Here is a 19,429-nt window from a genome sequence, read left to right on the forward strand (position 1 = left end):
AACAAAATCTTCATATCAAAGCAGATTAGCGCACTGGCTTTTATTCCCGTGCTTGGTGCAGAATGTAAATGCGCAGGGACAGATTTTATTGCACAGCTCCGTCCCCAGGAAGTACTCATCCCATATCCAACCTGGAAAATCCAGTGTGCTAATCTCATAAAACTGGCCAAAATTGTTCTCATGTTATCTGTTTACAAAATAAATACTGTAAATGTGTGTATGAGTGGCTAGTTTCAACTGTGGGTTTCTCTTCTCTCAGACATGTGGAATATTTTTTCTATGAAGGGTAGTTGATCCGCAGGAAGGATAAATCAAAGACACACCTGATGATGAATGCAGCCAGAGGCTACAGTGGGTACAATGTACATAGCTTTTTATATTCCATTACACTCACATGGACATACAATATAAGGGAAAGAGAGAGAGAAAGAGAGGAGGAGGAAGAGGAGGAGAAGGTGGTGGTGACAGTTCTCATAAGGGCAGTCCATAGAGCAGGAATGGGCCTCAGTGTTGGATGAAACTAGGCTGAGGACCACGGACTTGCCACCAAAATTCTTGAAAAATTCCAAACTTTGAGAATTAGGTCATGCATCATTGCTTGCAGAGATGCTGCCAAAAATGGCATCTCTATGTTGATTCTCTGCTTGCAGGTGAAATATATAACATGCTATACTGTGTGGATCTCTGCAATCAAAAGGATAGTCTCAGCTCCCTGCAGATGCACTTATGGAGACTTTGTACCTGATGGTAGAGATCCAGGTGGGAAGACATTCTATATATTATGCCATGATTTAGAAAAATCATCACAGGGATGTCATTTGCAGTGAAACTTACACAGCAAACCTCTCCCTCTTAAGTCCAACTTTAAGAAGATTATCAGGTTGGGAGGGAACAGCTCTTTCTCTCTGCTACTTGCTTATTCTAAATCTGCAATCCCAGTTGCTACCTGCCCCATTAGGGAACAAATACGGATATATGTTTAAAATAGAGTGTGTGTTTCACAGGCTGTATGCCACTTCCAAGCCATTTTTATGGTCTCCAAATCCTCTCAGTCCCCTCCCAAGCCCTTGTGCTCTCCTTCAAAAAAGCTGAGGGGAAAAACCTCAGAAAACTCCCCCAAAAGCTCAGTTAATGCTCCTGGATGCTTCCAGGAGTAGCGAATTGCCTTCAAGCAACCCCTATCTTCAAACTGATGAGACAAACCTAGAAATTGAAAAGAGAACTCATTTCAGACTGTAAAAATCAGATAATAACCAAGTGAATCAACACAAAGATAAATCCAACTGGTTCAATAGGTCTACTCAAGTCAAGACAAACAACAGAATTTAGGCCTTTGAGTTCCAGAGCTGTAGTACCTGAAACTCAACAAGGATGCTTCCTACCATCCTCCTTCTTTCTACCCTTTCTTTACACCAAAATCCAAACTATATGGAGTACATGTAGCTTCTCCAAAGCCTGAGCATCTCAGAAATAGAAATATTTAACTTACCGCAGGGCTCTATAGAGCTATATCACTTTAGCACTCTATTACTGTGACACTCTAGCACCAGGGCACTCTAGAGCCATAGTTCTAACTCAAGGCATTCTAGACTCACAGTTGTATAGAGTTCACGCACAATGTACTGAATCAGCTCTTCCAGAAGTCTTCCCCGCGTACTGTTAGCTTTTTAAATTAGAAATATTTAGGAGCTGACCCAAACAGAAGATGTTATGTTAATTCTCTAGAGTTTGCAGTGACTATGTTCCTTACTATAAATGAAGGCTAGACTTTGATCTTAAAAGTCAAAATTGGTTCATGCTGTTCAAGACAGAAATTTCCATTTCTTTCAGTGCCTCAAAGAATTTTTTCCTGCCTGACCATAATGGCCCCATGGCAGAAAATAGGAAATATTAAAAGTTGTTTCTCTGCCCTGGAATTCTGTACTTCTTGAGGATTATCAAATTTGAATTGAGCATCTTCAGTAGGAGATAAAAGGCCATTAAATATGAGTATAACTTGGTAATCAGAGAAAAACAAGAGGACATTTGGTTTTACTTTTGTTTAAAAAAAGTTTCACATGATTATTAATGGGTTATGTTAACATTATTCATTTTTTTCTTTTCTTTTTTTGAACCTTTATTAATAATAAAATATGACATATGCATTATACATTATACAATTTCAATTTTGTCATTTTTTCCCTTCACAAATGTATTTCAGCCAATCATATCGCTTAGCAATCCCAAATTACTCAAGTTACCAATGGAAATACATGAATCAAAATTATTTTGTTTAGTATGTGGAGAGCATCTCTCTCTCCCTAAATTAGCTACTCTTACTTGTTTTCTACCATTGTTTGGATCTTACGCTTTCTTGCAACCATACTCTTTTTCCCCCTTCTATCTTTCATGTTTCACATTTCCAATGCTGAATTGATTTACTCTATACATTTTAGTTTGTTACTACATGATCTTACTCTGCTTGTTTGTCTAGATTTTTCCCCCCAACATTATTCATTTTTAATTACAACCTGAAAAGAAACTATTCTACTTATAAGTGGGAGAGCAAAGATTAAGAAGCCAAAATGCAAGAAATGGGAAGGTGGCAAGTCTACACATTCATGTCTGCATTATTCAAAATAGCAATGAATGAATCTGTATATTTTTAAACTGGACATTCACAATGATAAATTGAGCTATATTTTTTAAATTATTTATAGCACTAAAAGATGTCTGCAAGAAGTGCTATACCCTCAAACTTAGTTCATCTGAAAGCCATAACAATGAGAACATTAAATGAGGAATAATTGAACATCTTAGGTCATAGTCTATGGTTTTAGTTTTGATGAACTATCCATCTCAGCAAGCAGGCATTTAGATAGTGATATGACTGGTGGGAGCAATATGACATGACAAGTAATATCTAGGTAATTTAGACTTGTTTTTCTTAGAAAAGAAATCCATTGAGAGTTAAATCTTGAAATGAAAATAATGTTAACGAGCTGACGATTCCCTGACGCTGAGGAAGCATACCAGGCTTTCACACAAATGTGCTTCCTCTACATTTTAGAGGCAATTTACCAGCGCTGGTGTGATAATCTTCTATATTCGGAGGTTAGCAGAGTGCCTGATAGGATGTCCTGTGCTATTGTACATTCAGCTGCACAAGGAAGGAAAATAGTGTATCAATGATAACATATGAACTGACTTTATTTGTTTTATTTATTGCACTTCTATCCCACTTTTCTCCTAAAAGAGGATCTAAGGCAACTTTAATAGTGCTAAACCCTGTACAGGGAAAACATGAAACAATACAATTTAGTTTCAAAGATTTGTGGTGATATTCAATGCTATAATGCATTGACAACGTAAAAGAATGAGGCCAGGGCAACAAAATCTGGTGCATTCGCAGAATCAGCTTTTCCTATGTTCAGTGGAAGCTGTGTCAACATTCTTGTAATACTGAGATATAGGGGGAGGGGATCTTGTAATTGGGGAAATGTTGAGTGAGAAAGGAAAAAAAAACCAGTCTCTTGAGTATTCTCCATCCCCATGAGAATCCTTACTTCCACTGTCACCCCTATGATATCTTGTACAGTTTACACAAAACTGCTCTACACAAAGTGTGTTGTCTTTTCTGTAGCTGCACATGCACAACAAGCAGAACAGTGCAGATTGATAGATAAAAAAGAAGCAAAACAGACAATCAAAATACAGCACCACTATTTTTAATAGCCATGCAACTAAGTAATGTTTACTGCAATGTTAAATGTTTCATTTTATAGAAATGTGCAGAATCAGTCATAACAATGTGCAAAATCTTTCCAGTATTCATATGGGGGAGGAAAAAATCCTACCATGTCTTTTTTTTCACCCTCCTCTTCCTCCTCCTCCTTCCTCTTCTTTTTATTCTTCTTCTTCTGTCATTTTGTCATTTATCCTGTGATAACAAACAAAGCCAATATTGTTTCCCCGGTGTAACCTGATCCAATCTGAATTAAGAAAGTCATGTATCAATAAAATGTTTGCAGCTTTCAACTTAGGAAATGAACATGTGATGTGTTTTAATACAAACAACGGCGGGTTACAAACCGCCGGGTTGCAGCACTCTCCCTCCGCCGCCGCTTGCAGCGTCAGGGAGCCACAGCCTTTAAACGGCGCGGTTCCCGGACGCTGCAGAGAAGGAGTGCGGAAATCGCGCTCCTTCTCAGGCCCCGGAAGAGGCGCCACGAGTGCCAAAGGGTGCATTCGCCGTGTCACTTCTGGGGCACCACGTGCGGACGCAGAGCGTTCATTACGTCAAAATGGTGGTGCCCATATGAACAGGGCGCCGCCATATTGTACGGACTGAGTCCGTGATAGGGCAAGGGGCGTCTAGAAGAGACACCCCTTTTCCAAACTGGGACATCCTCAGGACGTCCCTAATGGCAGTTTGTAATCCGCCATAAACAGCTTTATTAGAAGCACAATTTCCAGAGATATTGATGGGTTCACTTGTGACTTGTTCCTTTAGTGTAGTCTATGAGAGACTAACAATTTTCTCTACCAGACTGTGGCGGGTTATAGACCGCCCATTTGGGGCAGTCTGGACCCGCCCCTTTCCCCGGAGTATCGGGGCCTCAGCGGCCAGAACGGCAGCCACTGAGGCCCTGATCCGCTGCTTTTCAGGCTGCGGGGAAGCAGCAAAACGCCGCTTCCCCGCAGCCTGAAAAGGGGTGTCCCTGGGGCTTCAAGCCCCAAGGACACCCCGCGGCGGCGGGGAGAAGAGAAAGAGGCCACTTGGCCCCTTTCTCTTTTAGTCCGCTGGGCGCAGCCGTCTGAAGGCTGCGCCCAGCGGACTTAACCAGGAAGGAGCTCCGAAACGGAGCTCCTTCCTGCTCCGTGTTCAGGGCGCACTAAGCGCCCTGGTGCGGAGCAAGGAAGTTACGTCCGCGCCGCCCCGTCTAGAGGCGGCGCGGCCATGACGTCCTCACGGCGGCGGCCGTATGGAAGGGCCGCCGCCGTTTAGTGCGTGATGAGCACGCACTAGGGTTAGGGCGGTGCGGAAGCACCACCCTTTTGTAACCCTAGTGTGTGCTCGTCACGCACTAAAGTGCCGGTCTGTAACCGGCCTGTGTTAGTTCAGATTCACCTACTATACGTCTATTGGGTATCTGTGTGTGCACGCGTGCACTCCTTCAAATTGCCTCTAAAAGTATGACAATCCCATGAATTTTATAGGGTTTTCTTAGGCAAACAATACTCAGAGACAGGTTTACCAATTCCTTCCTCTGTAATATAGTGTGCAGCATCTGGTATTCATTGTCAGTCTCCCATCCAAGTACTAATCAGGGCTGATCCTGCTTAGCTTCCAAGATCAGATAGGATCTCGTATCTATTCTCATCTTTTAAAACCAGGCTGGGAATTGTGTGGTCCTCCAGATGAACTGCCTCTCCCAGCATTCCTTACCCTTAGCTATGCTAGCTAGTGGGAAGGTGATGTCACAGGTGTAGACAAATTAAAGATGCATTAAACATCAATCACACTGGCTGAGTGCATTGAAATAAAAAAACACAAAGTAGGAAAAGTAACAAATGACTGGAAATTACATTTTTACAAACTCTGCACTGAATAAAAAACCCCCAAACTTCTTGTGTTCCATTTTCAACACATTTACAACTGGCTGAGACCCTACTTTGAACCCCTCAGGGATCTTCAGGAGGTCCCTGAAGGTGATGTCTGCTGAGTTTCCCACACTCCAATGATGCAGAAACTGCCATGTTAGAAGGGGTCTGCATCAATGAGAAAAGGTTTGGGAGAGATTTTGGTCATTGTGCGGTTGGTGAAGGATTCTATGACCTTCTTGGTGACCAAAAGAGTGTGTTATGATAATGTTACTTGGATATGTGCCATCACAATTCACATTGTTCCTTTTACAAAACACCAGCCATTCCTCATAAGAACATGTATTCTAACTGTACTCTAATCCACACATATACACATTTTTCCCAGCAATGTTTTTACCAGTTTTCCAAGCACAGCTTTTGAGAACACACAAGAATTGTAGCTCAACTAAAGAAATATTTCCAAGCAAAAGGTAACATTTTCCAAATTCTGCTATTCATGAATTGGTCCAAAGAACCTGTGAGGATCACACCGTGTGTTGCTGCTTTCCATTGCTGTGGGCTACTTTGTAGGCTGCTGCATATTCTCACACACAGTTATCCTCCAGATATTTTTCTATTGAAACCCCCAAAAACTCTAGCTATGGATGTCAGTACTCAAGGCCTGCTCCTGAGTCTTAGTACAGTGGTACCCCGGGATACGAATTGACCGCGTTACGAAATTTCCGGGGTACGAAAAAGTTAGATTTAAAAAAACTGTTCCGGGTTACGAAAGATTTTTCGGGTTACGAAATTAATTTCGGCGCGAAATTCAAATCGGAAGCCGTGGCTAGCGGCTTTCCAGCGCCTTTTCGGGTTGCGAAATGTATCGGGTTACGAACGGCGCCGCGGAACGAATTAATTTCGTAACCCGAGGTAGCACTGTATTTGTGATTTCTTCTCTAGGCCTCAGACTAATGGGAGGAATTGCAGGGTGAGATATGATGGACCAAACAATTCCCATGCCTGTTTTAAGCAGACATAAATCTTAAAAGTGTTTGTGATTTCTGGTGTATCACATGTGAATAAAACTCCTATAATTTATTTTTGATAATGCCTGAAGTTTCAAATATATGTTTGCTTAGAAGAGGCCTTCTTGAGTTTAGTGGGACTCCTTCCACAGCATTGTACCATCAGTTATGTTAGCCATTTGGTCTTGTTTACTTCTGGGGTTTCCTGGTTTTGTTTTACTTTCCCAAAGGCCCTTCATTACAAAAAAAGAATTTTTAATTTAAAGTTCAGATTTTAACGTCTTATGTTTAAATATGTACTTTCAAAGGCCCCTTTGCTCTGTCTGAGTAAACAATATCAAATCTTTACTACTGAGAGATGCAGTACATTAGATTAGTTGATATTTATTAGAAATAAACAGGCACAATCTTACTAGTTTTTCAGGTCCTATTGATATCTCGTAAGAAAAGAGAAAAGGACTGATGAAGTTTCAACATTTTCATCAATGAAATGGGCAATATGCATCATATAGGAAGCATTATTTAGATTCCCCACCCTGCACTCACTCATGGAGCCACACTGGTACATTTTGCCTTACCTTAAGTGGTACATCATTATTTTTGGCTGACATTTTATCAATATTCAGCCAGTTTTTTAAAAAAATTGTATGTTTCTTGGGAAAGTTTAGGGGGCTTGAGGGGTCAAGGCAAACTAACTTCTGTTTTTTGGGCACATTCTGGACAGAGTGTTTTAAGAAAATAAATCTAGGGGCTGTGGGGAACTTCTAGGTGGCTTTAGGGCCGCTCCTAGGGGTCCCAAGGACACATGTAGCCCATACACTTTGCCCACACCTAAGTAAGATCATAAGAGTGTTTTTTAAAAAAAAAATCTGTGAAGAGTGTCCTCTTCAACAAAATATTCCACACATTCAAGTGTAAGTATAACAGAGCAGATTAAAAAGATCCACAGTACAAAGGATAAAACAAGAGAGCTGTAGTTAGGATATTTGTGGAAACAATGTTTATGTTACTGGGCATGGCAGCTGCAAATGGAGTCACCAACAGGATATCATGCCATATTAAATCACTACTGCTATACAGTGCTGTAAGCTGATTATCTTATTACTCCTTTTTCATTTATTTAGTGGCAATGGAATGCTGTGCATTCTACAAAACACATAGGCGAGAAGCCCCATGGACTTTGATAAAAATTTGAGGAAGCATTTGATAAAATGTGAGGAACAAATAGCAGTAGCCTGATGTCCTAAAGTAGGATGGTAGCAGTTTAAGAGCAGTCTAGTTAATATAATAAAAAAGGAAATGGGGGTCAAGTCCAGTCAAATTTTGTTTCTGTCAAGCCAATGGCCACTGCAATTACAACAAATACAGTACAATACATACCACTAGACACAATCCAGTATACAAACTTCGTAGTACTAATACGGAATCATTACTGAAACATCTAAAATATAGTTGATATACTAAAACGGCATAGCTAAAATGAAAATGTGGGTGGGTGGGACCCCATTTTCTTTTATGCCGTGACAAATTAACATGGCTGTCTCTTTGGAAATTAGTGTTTCAGATCTTCAAAGGCCATTTGTGCAGTTAAAGATTGCAGCAAGGAAAACACAAGAGTCCAGACATTTCTGTTGTAGCTGATCTTGAATCATTCCTATTTTGACCAGATAGTTAAGAGATCTTAATGTTGACAGTGCCAACCACATGTGTAAGAGAAGAGCCTGAATGTAGTTCAAGCTTTTTTCGATACAGGAGTTTGGGCTCTCCATGGTGAAGGCAGATGTTTGCAGCCAAGCCATGCTATGCTGGATCTGGGCCAGTGTTTCTATGGTATGATCAAGAAAGCAAAAGCCCAAAATCTTGCAGTAGAATTTTGCTGTCTTTGGTAAAACACATATGCCAATGTGAAGGAATAATTAATTTGATTGTTCACTTTGCTTAAAGGATTTGTAATGGGAAACAAGGTTCTCTTTCATCCCCTCCTAATTTTTTCTAGTTGCAGTTTCTTTTCCCTCATATTTTGTATCCCTTAATCTTTCCTTAATAGCCAGAGCTACCTGCAAGCTGCAAGTGACGTGCCTGGTGGTCACAGTTTGGATCCAGCGGCCAACTACAATTCCCCCAAGTTCCGATCAAGGAACCAGAGTTACATGAGAGCAGTGAGCACCCTCAGTCAGGCCAGCTGCATTAGCCAGGTTGGAAACTTTTATTACTTCCCTTTCAACTTTTTGAAACAAGAGCAGAAACAATAATGTTTTAAACCCCTAAAGTTTGTCACATGTTCTAGCCTGGTTCTCAGAAATTAAAGTTTTTAATTTCTCACCAAACACCAGAAAAGTGAGAATTTAAATGGTTCCAGATTAAACAAATGGAGCATTAAGGGTTTAACCATTTGTGGTGGCCTGATTTAAAATTACTGAATTGGGGAGATTTGTCATGTGCCTGAGTTCAGAGATTTGGAATTTAATGATGTTTTGTAACAAACTAGAAGACACTTGGCCCCACTCACACAACTACTGTTTTTAAGGGGTTGATATGTTTTACACTTTTAAAAAGTCATTCATGAAAGTGAGAAACACTGATTGGTACACTCTAGATTACATATATGGGGTTTTGCATGGCCTCTCCATGATGAATATATATTTTGATGGCAAACATGAGATTGATAAAACATAATATGTGGAAACCACTATTCAAAATGTATATAATAAAATCAGTAGGTATGCTGCCCTAAATATAAATTGTGAAAAACTGTAATTGGGAATAATCAGCCTCCACACATTTTACCTCTCATCTTTTGAGAATGAGAGGCAAGAAGAGATATTAACTATGCTTTATTTCAGTTGTTAGAAACCACACAGTGTTGTATAAGTTGAACCACTGGAATATCTAGCCATAAGTGTTAGGATTGTATAGAATCATAGAATCATAGAGTTGGGAGAGATCACAAGAGCCATCCAGTCCAACCCCCTGCCATGCAGGAAATCCAGATCAAAGCATCCCCGACAGATGGCCATCCAGCCTCTGTTTAAAGACCTCCAAGGAATGAGACCCCACTATACTCCGAGGAAGTGTGTTCCACTGTGAAACAGCCCTTACTGTCAGAAACTTCCTCCTAATGTTGAGGTGGAATCTCTTTTCTTGCAGCTTGCATCCATTGCTCCGGGTCCTGTTCTCTGGAGCAGCAGAAAACAAACTTGCTCCCTCCTCAATATGACATCCCTTCAAATATTTAAACAGGGCTATCATATCACGTTAGGGGATATGTGAATAGCTTTCATATGAGAAATGTAGGAAAGTCATCTAAACTGGAGCAAGTTTTTAAACTGTTTCATCCTATGAACTTTCCTAAATACTACAATCTTCTGTTTGTCACAGTTGAACTGTAAAGGAATCTGATTCACTATTAGTGGCGTATCACTGTTATGTCTGAGAGATGCAGCTAGGGAAGGGCTCAAATCTATTCCCCCTCCACATATCCTACTAGTAATTGTTATGCTTCCTGCCAGCAAATTGAGTTTACAAGTAGCAAATAAGATCTCCATCTTTCTTGTAACTATATTATCCCATCTTTATTTCTTAATAGTGTTAGCATAAGGCTGCTCAGAATAAGAATGTTTGTCTTACATTACTTGAGTTAATTTGATTAGAATAATAGTAATAATTACAAGGGTCAGAAATAATTATTTTCACATTAATCTAATTATGGACTTTATTAACAGGAAATGAAGAGTAAGGCTTTTGGTGTCTACATACACCCTTCATTCAAATTATTTTTTTACATCTAAAAATGCACATTCCGTCCCCTGGATTTCCCCTCCCTGTTACATTGACCCAGTTCATGCATTACAGTTGATGTGGGCATGGAATCCTATTACAAACAATCACAGTCGTCCATTGGCCTATCTATCAACTGGGGTACAGTGTACAGCAGAGGTGGGCAACATATAGTGTTCCAGATGTTGCTGGACTACAGATCCTATCAGACCTCACCACTGGAAATGCTACCCATGACAGTTACAATCTAGCAATCCCTGGAAGTTCACACATTTCCTACTATGGGTCTACAGCAAATCCTGTCTTAGCAAAAGACCATCACAGTTCTAGGAACTAGGGTGGAATAGTGGTCATCCATGACAGGCATCCATGTTAATATAACAATTATTATTATTATTATTATTATTATTATTATTATTATTATTCCACTTAATCTCAAGGAATCCAAGTGGATTATAGCAGTAAAATACCGTACAATTAAAAGAGATTAAAAATTCCATAATCCTTCACCCTCCCCCCTCACATAAAAACATAATCAAGTCATAAAAAGAGAATAAACTGCAGGGACAAAAAAAATTGTACAAAGTAGTCCTATGTTAGTAATAAATACAGAGTACCTGATCTGGGGAGGCGTGGAATAGTACTTTTTAAAGAAGAAATGAAGCTAGTAGAGTTTCTCCAAGCATGGCACTGCCTTGACTGGATGAAGAAAGCTTGATGAAACCTGTTAAGTATATAGGTCCTTTCTCTCAAGCCAAGTTCTTGCAAACCAAGAAGGATACTGTATTCTGGTGTCATTGTTTTATGTGATACAGTACTAGTGCCTTTACTTGATACTAGTCCAGCTCCTATTATGAATGACACATCATACTAATTCTGAACAACATGTGATGATATGTGATCTTGCTCTGACCCTTGGGCAGTTCCGATGTCTAATACAAAAACATTTCTGATATACAACACTGAAGAGATTTGGCAGGGCACTTTTTTCTTGTGAAGAAAGAAATTTCCCACTGAATATTTTATTCCTGGAAAGCCATTGTTAAATTTATTTCTGTTCATCCCTTGCATTTTTTACTTGGCTCTTCACAGCCAGTCATATCCCCTGAAGCAGTTTACAGACATCCATTAAAATACAGCAGCATAGCAGAAGCATTGAAAGTCAAGTTAACAAGAAACAATATTGCAAGAGTGCCCCTGGGGAATCCCAACATGAGTTGGAGGGGTTAAGCCATTTCCTCTAGTCTACTACTCTGGGGCTACAGCACACACAATTTGGAACAGGTCATAGTTTCCTGTATCTTCTGAATATGGTTATTACACATCTGATTCCAGATAATGATTTATTAACTAAATATGGATTGAACAAATGAGCATCCTACCCCACCTTTTGGGGGGAGTAGGTCATAACAAGATGCCTTGCTTTGCCCCAAGATATATGTACCAGCTTTCAACTTCTCTCCTTACATACAAGGTTCACTATAGTGTTTTCAAATGTTGCCACTTTTCCAAAAACTGCCTATTCATCAACTCTATTGGGATTTGAGGAAACTGTTTTTTAAAATATCCATATTCCTGTTTTGCTGTAGAGATGCATTCTGGAAAAATAAATATGTGGAGGGAGGAAAGAAAAAAAACTCAAGACTAGCATTATTCACAAGTTATTCTAATACACTGTATCAATTCTCTGTCTTATTTTTACAAGATATTTAACATAGTCAAACCAAAAATCAATCTCTTTATATTTAGCCCTGAACTCACATCAGAACTACCTAAAGACAATGTGCTCAGTTCACTTATGCTCATACATATTGTTATGTGATTTTAAAAATGCCAGGAGGGCTTTAGGGTTGAGATTGAGTGGGTGATTTGTATCTTCAGGTAGTGTCTGTTTTTGAGGTGTTGCAGCAGAGTCCATTTCTGACAAAGCAAGCCAACACAAAAAAACAAAACAAATGCAATGTTGTTGTTTATCTAGATGAGTGAAGCAGAGGTCAATGGGCAATTTGAATCTGTTTGTGAATCAGTGTTTAGTGAAGTTGAAGCTCAGGCAATGGATGCCCTCGACCTGCCAGGTTGTTTCCGAACCAGAAGCCACAGTTACTTGCGCGCCATTCAGGCGGGTTACTCTCAAGATGATGAATGTATCCCTGCAATGGCATCTTCCAATATCACCTCAACAATCAGGTCAACCACAGGTAAGATGTTCTACATTTTCCCCTTTATAGTGAACAGTTTCACATATGATAAGTTGAAAAATACAAAATTCAGTGCATGTACTGAAGGCTAGATAAATGTCACAGCCATAGCTTCTCATATGGAAAAACACTTAAGTTGAATAAAAAGCACCATGAGGGCGGCCTTCCTCTCTCAGATCAGACAGTTGGGGGCTTCTAACAAAGGAACATGTGGAGCCAAGAGCTCTTATTTGGGATGGCTGGTCGAGGCTGGACAACAGAGTCCAGACTCACAGCTTTCCAGGAACAGCAAGAACTACAAATCACATCTGATCTGTGAGCAGAATTAGGAAAATGCATTAGCTAGTCATGTCAGGTGCTTTGTTACTTTCCTGATTTGGCTGAAGTGATCTCACCTGTAATTTGTAATTTCTAATCTGTGCCTGAAGAACAAGGTGGTTCTTCATGTAGAGAGATATCCTTTTACTATACAATTTCCTGACTTAGAATAAAGCTTGTTCTTTAAAAGTACTCTGTCTCTCTCATGCTCCTTTTCATGTGCCTTGGCTCAGCATGGCCTTTCCTCAGGATTTGAGAAAGGAGGGGGAAAATATATCTGCAGCATCATAGGCAGAAAGTGCAAGTGGAATCCCAGTAACGTCCCATTGCGTTGCTAAAGAGGGAGGACTCAAATCAAAGGATGAGAGGCACTAGAATTGTCTGGTGAGAGTTAATTTGATGAAAGGTGGACTCAAGGGTCCCATCCAGCTTGGGCAGGAGAAGGGAAGGGGTCTCAGAAGTCCATCAAAAACTATACACTTATAGTACTTTGATTTCGCTGTAACTATCACAGGTCTGTCCTTCAAAATCCTGTGGAGGGAGGGGTACTTGGAATTCTCAGCCAGACAATTCTAGTGTCTCGCCAACCAAAGTAGAGTCATAGTGGTGTAATGTGAAAGGGCCCAAAGTCTCCTGGTACTTTCCTTACAAGATCTAAAAACTGGAAAAAGTCTATCCTGTTTTAACATATACTGTAATATCAATTTAATGCTGTTTGTACTTGTGATCTATGTTATTTAACTGGTAACAGTGGTAATGATGATGACATGACAATATAATTCCTTCTTCTTCTTTGCTTTGTTGATTGTTTTGAGAAAGGAGAAATTGATTTTGTAAACTAGCTTTTAAATAAATACTCGGTGTACACTGTGATCAGTCAGAAATTGTTTACTATCTCATTCCAACCATGGATGTGTTGATCATGAGCATTGCTGTGGGATGTATGTCTGTTCTTTATACTGTTCATGGATAGCATATTATTATTATTATTATTATTATTATTATTATTATTATTTAAAGCTACATCATGTAATTCTCCATTGAAAATCTTTGGTACAAGCAGTGCTGGCATAGTTCTCTGGTGGTTGCTGCCATTTCCCCTAGCATGCCTTGGAGCAGCATTGCATCAAGGGCATTCTGGGAATGAGTGAAAGAGCAACCACTGGGATGAGTTCTACCAATGGCATCTGTAATCATACATTTTAAAGGTCAAAGAATGCTTTGCTATCACTACTGGTGCAGAGGTAAGCAGACTTCTCAGGATCTTTCCCTCCAAATCTCCCCAAATGTGCAGCCTGAAAAGGAGGTGATAACGAAAGGAAAATGACATGGTAAATAACCTCAACCCATTCATCTCCAGATTTTTCCCCAGGATATTTATATTGGGCTGTGGAATAGAAGAGGCGTTTGAAAATCTATAAGACACCACTCAGCCAAAATTAAGTACATTTAAATCACATTTAGTTCTCTGTCTTGATTTTTGAATGCCTTATGAAAAATTGCACATTCTGATTAACAGTCTTCTGGTTAAAACAAAGTGGGTTTTTTGTTTTGTTTTTGTTTGTTTTTGAGTTAGGAAAATGTCTGTCTCTCATTATACACCTGCAGATACCGTCCCTTCTCATGCGTGGGTCAGGTAATTTCTTGTTCAAATACTTCATTGCCCCGGCATATTACTCTAAATAATAATGTCTATAAAGAAGGAATCAGGTTCATCATTCCAAACATCAATAAATTTTTAAAGACTAGAAATCTGAATTTGGTTGCAGGCACTGTAACTTGTAATTACATAAATTATCCATCCCATTGCACAAACCAGTTCTTGCTTACTGAGGAAATGAATACATACAGTATTCCAGTGGAATACACACAGAGAGAGAGAGAGAGACGGGGGGACCCTTCATATTGACTAGCTGGTGATCTGCAGATTTGACCATCCGTGGATCACCATGTCCCATATTATTCAGTAATGGCGCATGCACGTGGATGCCCAATCCAGACACAGGTACTCCCACATTGGTGCCATTGTATAATATGGGGTGCAACCATCAGTATTTTTTGCAATCCATGGGGTGGTCTGGAACCAGACTGCTGTGGATGAGAAGAATCCAGTGTGTGTGTGATTTCAACAGAAGTGTAAAAATTATTTGCTACAGTGTTAAGTGAAGTACTCAGTTTCCAAACTAAGTTATTAGCTTTCAAATGTTAAAATGGCTGTTCCAATATTTCTGCATTTGAAATTCAGCAGTTTCTTTGCACATTATTTTCACACTTCAAATGACCATTTGCTTATTAATTTGAAACAGCCCAAATTAAATATAGAGCAGCATGTTAGAAGTAATTGGATATGTATAGAGCCTTTTATGTAAAAGGCAAAAAGGTCAGACTTCAAATTTGTTGAAATTGGGACTACTTTGAATAGTTGGGGAATTTAATCATATATTAGATTAATACTCTTTTTTATTATTATTTTTCCTAATAATGGAAAACCATAAAAGCAGTTCTCAGAAAATTAATATTTTTAGTTGATGAACTTGCATATCTGAGGTTGTAACTCATCTGATTTCATTTAATATTTTCATATGTAATCTGCTTACAAAAGCAAATTTTCTGTGTTAAAAACATTTGTAAGGGGTCATACAGATAGTTCAGGTAAATTATCTTGAATTATTGCAGGACAGTATCTAATTCTATAATTTTGTACATAGAAAACAAGCTGTTTATAAACAAGTCCTGAAAGAGAAGTCTTTACTTTCTGGTATTTGCAACCTGACTCATTGGGGAAGGCTCTACATTCATTACTTTCCAGTAAGGTGTTCTCCACAGGTGGCTGGTAGTTCCCATGCCAGTGGGACTGTGAATGCACTCTGGGCTTTAATCTGAAGTTTGAAAACTATCCAAGGCATTGAACCCCATCCCCCAAATTGGTTCAGCACATTGGATACTAAAGTCAGGATTGTCCGTGTTATTATATTTCCAATTTCTATGTATTGTTGCGAAAGCTGGACAGTGATGATAGTTGACAGGAAGAAAAAGACAAATAAATGGGTGCTAAAGCAAATAAGCTTGAATTTTCCATAGAAGCCAAGATGACTAAACTTTGTCATACACTTTGGCCATATCATGAGAAGACCTGACTCACTAGAAAATGCAATAATGGTAGAAAATAAGATAGAAGGTAGTAGGAAAAGAGAAACGCCACATTCCAGATGAATAGACTCAACCGAGGAAGCCATGGATTGAGTCTGCAAGAGCACACCAGGTTGAGGATACGGTGACATGGTTTCTCAGCCATAGGGCCATCATAAATAAACTTGATGGCAGTTAACCACAAAAATAAATCTTGGATGGCTCTTTTAAAGTTCACACTAAAGGGCATCATAGCCACCAGCCACCATTGGTGTTCTTGCTGTGAGCTCCACCTGATCCAGGCACACAAAGGTTGTTTGCTGAAGTGAGTGAAATAAGATCCAATAGAGTGCCAAGCTAACTGCAGCGTACAGGAATGGTCCCCTCCATGCTCCTTTGAAAAAATTATTTTATATTGAAATTAGGTTTAAAAAAAAGGTGATGAAGCAGTATGCAACAAGAACAATAAGTAAAAGCACACTTATTACAATCCTTAATATATTGTACATATGGCTTTAGGACAGCTAAACAAACTAAGAAAAAACTCAGTCTAAAGAAAGATCAGAAAGGGTGTTTGTACATAGATGTGTCAATATAAACATCTGTACTTTACTGACATTTGGTCAGAATCATAGTTGCTCAGATTTTATCAATCTGCTACTGCTAACTTGGTTGACCTGCATATTTCCAGTTATGTGCTAGCCACAGCTTCCCTGCTTCTTATAGTGGGTTAAGATGGCCTTTATGCTGGAGTCTGAGGTCAGTGGGTTCAAAATGAAGTTACCAGTGATCTAATATGCTCAGGAAGGCAACCGTGTTCTGAACGCTAGCATCAACTGCTATTGTGACCTTTTGGATGTTCATGAAATCTGATTGCCTGCCACAGCCTTATACTTATCCATTTCTTATAGTGGTATTGATTTCTATTTTTCCACAATAGGCAAAGGTCAATCTTTCAGCATCAGAAGGTTTAAGTGTTAGGAATTATTATTTCCAGATCTTTTTAACTAAGACTGAGAGAAAGAGAATAAAGTTCCAAAGGGTCTTTCAAATGCAGTGAAGAGTCCTATACTGTGTCTGCATGGGTCAAATAACACATCCTCCCCACACATCCTCATGACAGTCAATCCAGATGATGCAAGATCCAATCCCTGATTCTGGTGGAAACTGTCCTGACGATGTCTAGTCAGTTCAGCACTAACTCCGTGTCATACCACCCTTAAAATGATCTTTTGCTCCCAGTTTTCCCAGAAAATCTCGAACTCTACAGAGTGATAGCAATCAACTGTTCACACATGCATCTCACTATGCTACCCCCCACCACTGGCATCAGTCACTCCCTTCGAGGTCAGAACAAGGTATCTAACCATGTGAATAATGCTGGATGCCTTGTTTTCAACCTCAGAAAGAATGAACTGTGGCTGTGGTGTGCTGTACTGTGAAACAGTTGTCTAGTGTTGCTCCAGAGTGCTTAGGTAACAGTGGGAATATGGACAAAAATCCACCAAGCAGTGATACTTTTATTGGCCAACTGAAATGCACAACAAACTTGTTGCAAGCTTTTGAAGCTCCACTGGCTTCTTCATCAGGCAAGATGTTGCATACCAAACAGGAGAAAAATTAGAGATGTTAGTAAGATGCCTGAATTTTGTTGTTTCTGTCCTTAGTTAAGATGGTATAGGGAGGGTATCTTTAGCAGGCTGGCCTCTCTTCTTCTGGCCATGGAGCAATTGGGAAAAATCCTGGGAATTTAATGTCCATTTGCATATCAACAAGGAATCCTCTTTTTGCAATCCAATATGTTGTGAGGCCGCAGGCTTCTTTGTAGGCAGAGGAATATGGGGCAGCTTTGGAACCCAGAATACTCCATCCTGTTCCTGGGGTATTCTGTCCATGTGGAGGGGGCCCTGGAGATCTAAATAGCTCTCTCTTATTTTTATATCTGATAAGGTTTTCTGGAGCTGCAGCTATATGAATCCATTGTCTTAATTTTCTGGAAAAGCAGAAACTGTATCTTCCCTTGATACTCATGATTAAATTTACAAGACGTAACGTTCAAGATAAGGGCAAATGTATCAGAGCACATCTTGGGACTGCAGAATTTCCAGTGGTAAATCTGGCATCACATGTTTAAATCCTCTTCAATGCAAAAAAAAAAAAAAAAAAAAAAAGCATGTTGATTCCTGTATTCAGGGGGGAGATGGAGTTAACCCCAGTTCTCCAGTCTTAATTAGCCTACTTGGGGATATTAATAATATTTAAAATTGTACAGTCCATTTCTAAGTGGTGTGTGCATGCATTTGTTTAAATATTGTAAAGTACACCTCAAGAACGAGAACTAAGCTCAACATGTTAGGCACACATTTGATTTTTCATTTTTGCTCGTTGTATATCTGTGGAAACAAATACAGTGTCATTAGCTTGCAATGATAAAGATTCTCTTCCTCAATTGTTTTATTTATATTTGGCAATGACTGAATATCCCACAACTCATATATTCAAATTACCTCTTATTGTGCAGTTCTAGGTCAGATTTTCTAGGTCAGATTTTCAGGCTGAAAATATCAAGGGGTGCATATGTTACCAACTGTGTAGCTTCCAATGGAAATCTTCTTATTCCATTGAATGTTTTTTTTTTTAAAGAATTTAAAACAGAAGGGATGAAACAGAAGACACAAAAGCAAAAAAGTATTATTTATATTTCTTAATATATCATAGATGTGCTTTTGGGACAGCTAAAGTAAAACAGTTTGAAGAAACTATGTAATGAAAGAATGGATAAATAAGTTATATAACATCTCTCTTTCTCTCTATCTCTCTCTGAATGAAATTAGTCAGGAAAATATAGGCATCTGTTTTTGGCTGGCATTTCATAAGAGGCTTCCATAGAAGAAATAAATGAAAGCCATGGTACCATAATGCTCTATAGAAAACTCGCTTGCTGTACTTGCTGAGAATGTTTATTCAGAATAATAGGATCCCAGGTTTACCAATTCAGTGCTGTTTAGGGGGATGTTTTAGATCAGAGGTGTGCAAAGTCTGTTTTGTGGATTCATTTTTGCAACTCCCATGTAATCCCCAGAATTTTTTAAATAAAAACACATTAAAATTGGGCAGCAAGCTGCTAAATGCACTATCGTCAGTGGGGAAAAGCTAAATGTATTATAGTCCTTGGAATAGTCAATATCATGCCCCCTTTGAATTCAATATCAGTTGTCAATATTACAGTCAATATCCTGTTAATTAAAATCAGTTTAAGTACCTTAAAGGGTTCTTTATGCATAAATTATAAATTTAATAATAATTAATTGTGTATAAATGGGGACGTCACTTTGTGACAATATTCTTTTTGAAAATAAAGACCACAACGTTCAACCCTTGAAGTGCTTGCTATCAACTTCGGTTGATACGCCA

At 39.1% G+C, this 19,429-nt stretch overlaps 1 protein-coding gene across 4 annotated transcripts in view; it reads left to right on the forward strand.

The window, feature by feature from the left end:
• DLGAP2 (DLG associated protein 2) overlaps positions 1-19,429 on the forward strand; it is a 546,854-nt gene that overhangs the window by 467,723 nt on the left and 59,702 nt on the right. For all 4 annotated transcript variants that reach the window (XM_089531068.1, XM_089531067.1, XM_089531069.1 and 1 more), the window contains 2 exons: positions 8,641-8,788; positions 12,349-12,568. In XM_089531068.1, the coding sequence (XP_089387194.1) occupies positions 8,641-8,788; positions 12,349-12,568 (368 nt within the window). The remainder of the gene's footprint in view (positions 1-8,640; positions 8,789-12,348; positions 12,569-19,429) is intronic.

This window comes from Sceloporus occidentalis, unplaced genomic scaffold (assembly GCF_023333645.1).
Source record: "Sceloporus occidentalis isolate IW3139 unplaced genomic scaffold, rSceOcc1.0.p SCAF_6, whole genome shotgun sequence".
In the NCBI taxonomy this organism is placed as follows: domain Eukaryota; kingdom Metazoa; phylum Chordata; class Lepidosauria; order Squamata; family Phrynosomatidae; genus Sceloporus; species Sceloporus occidentalis.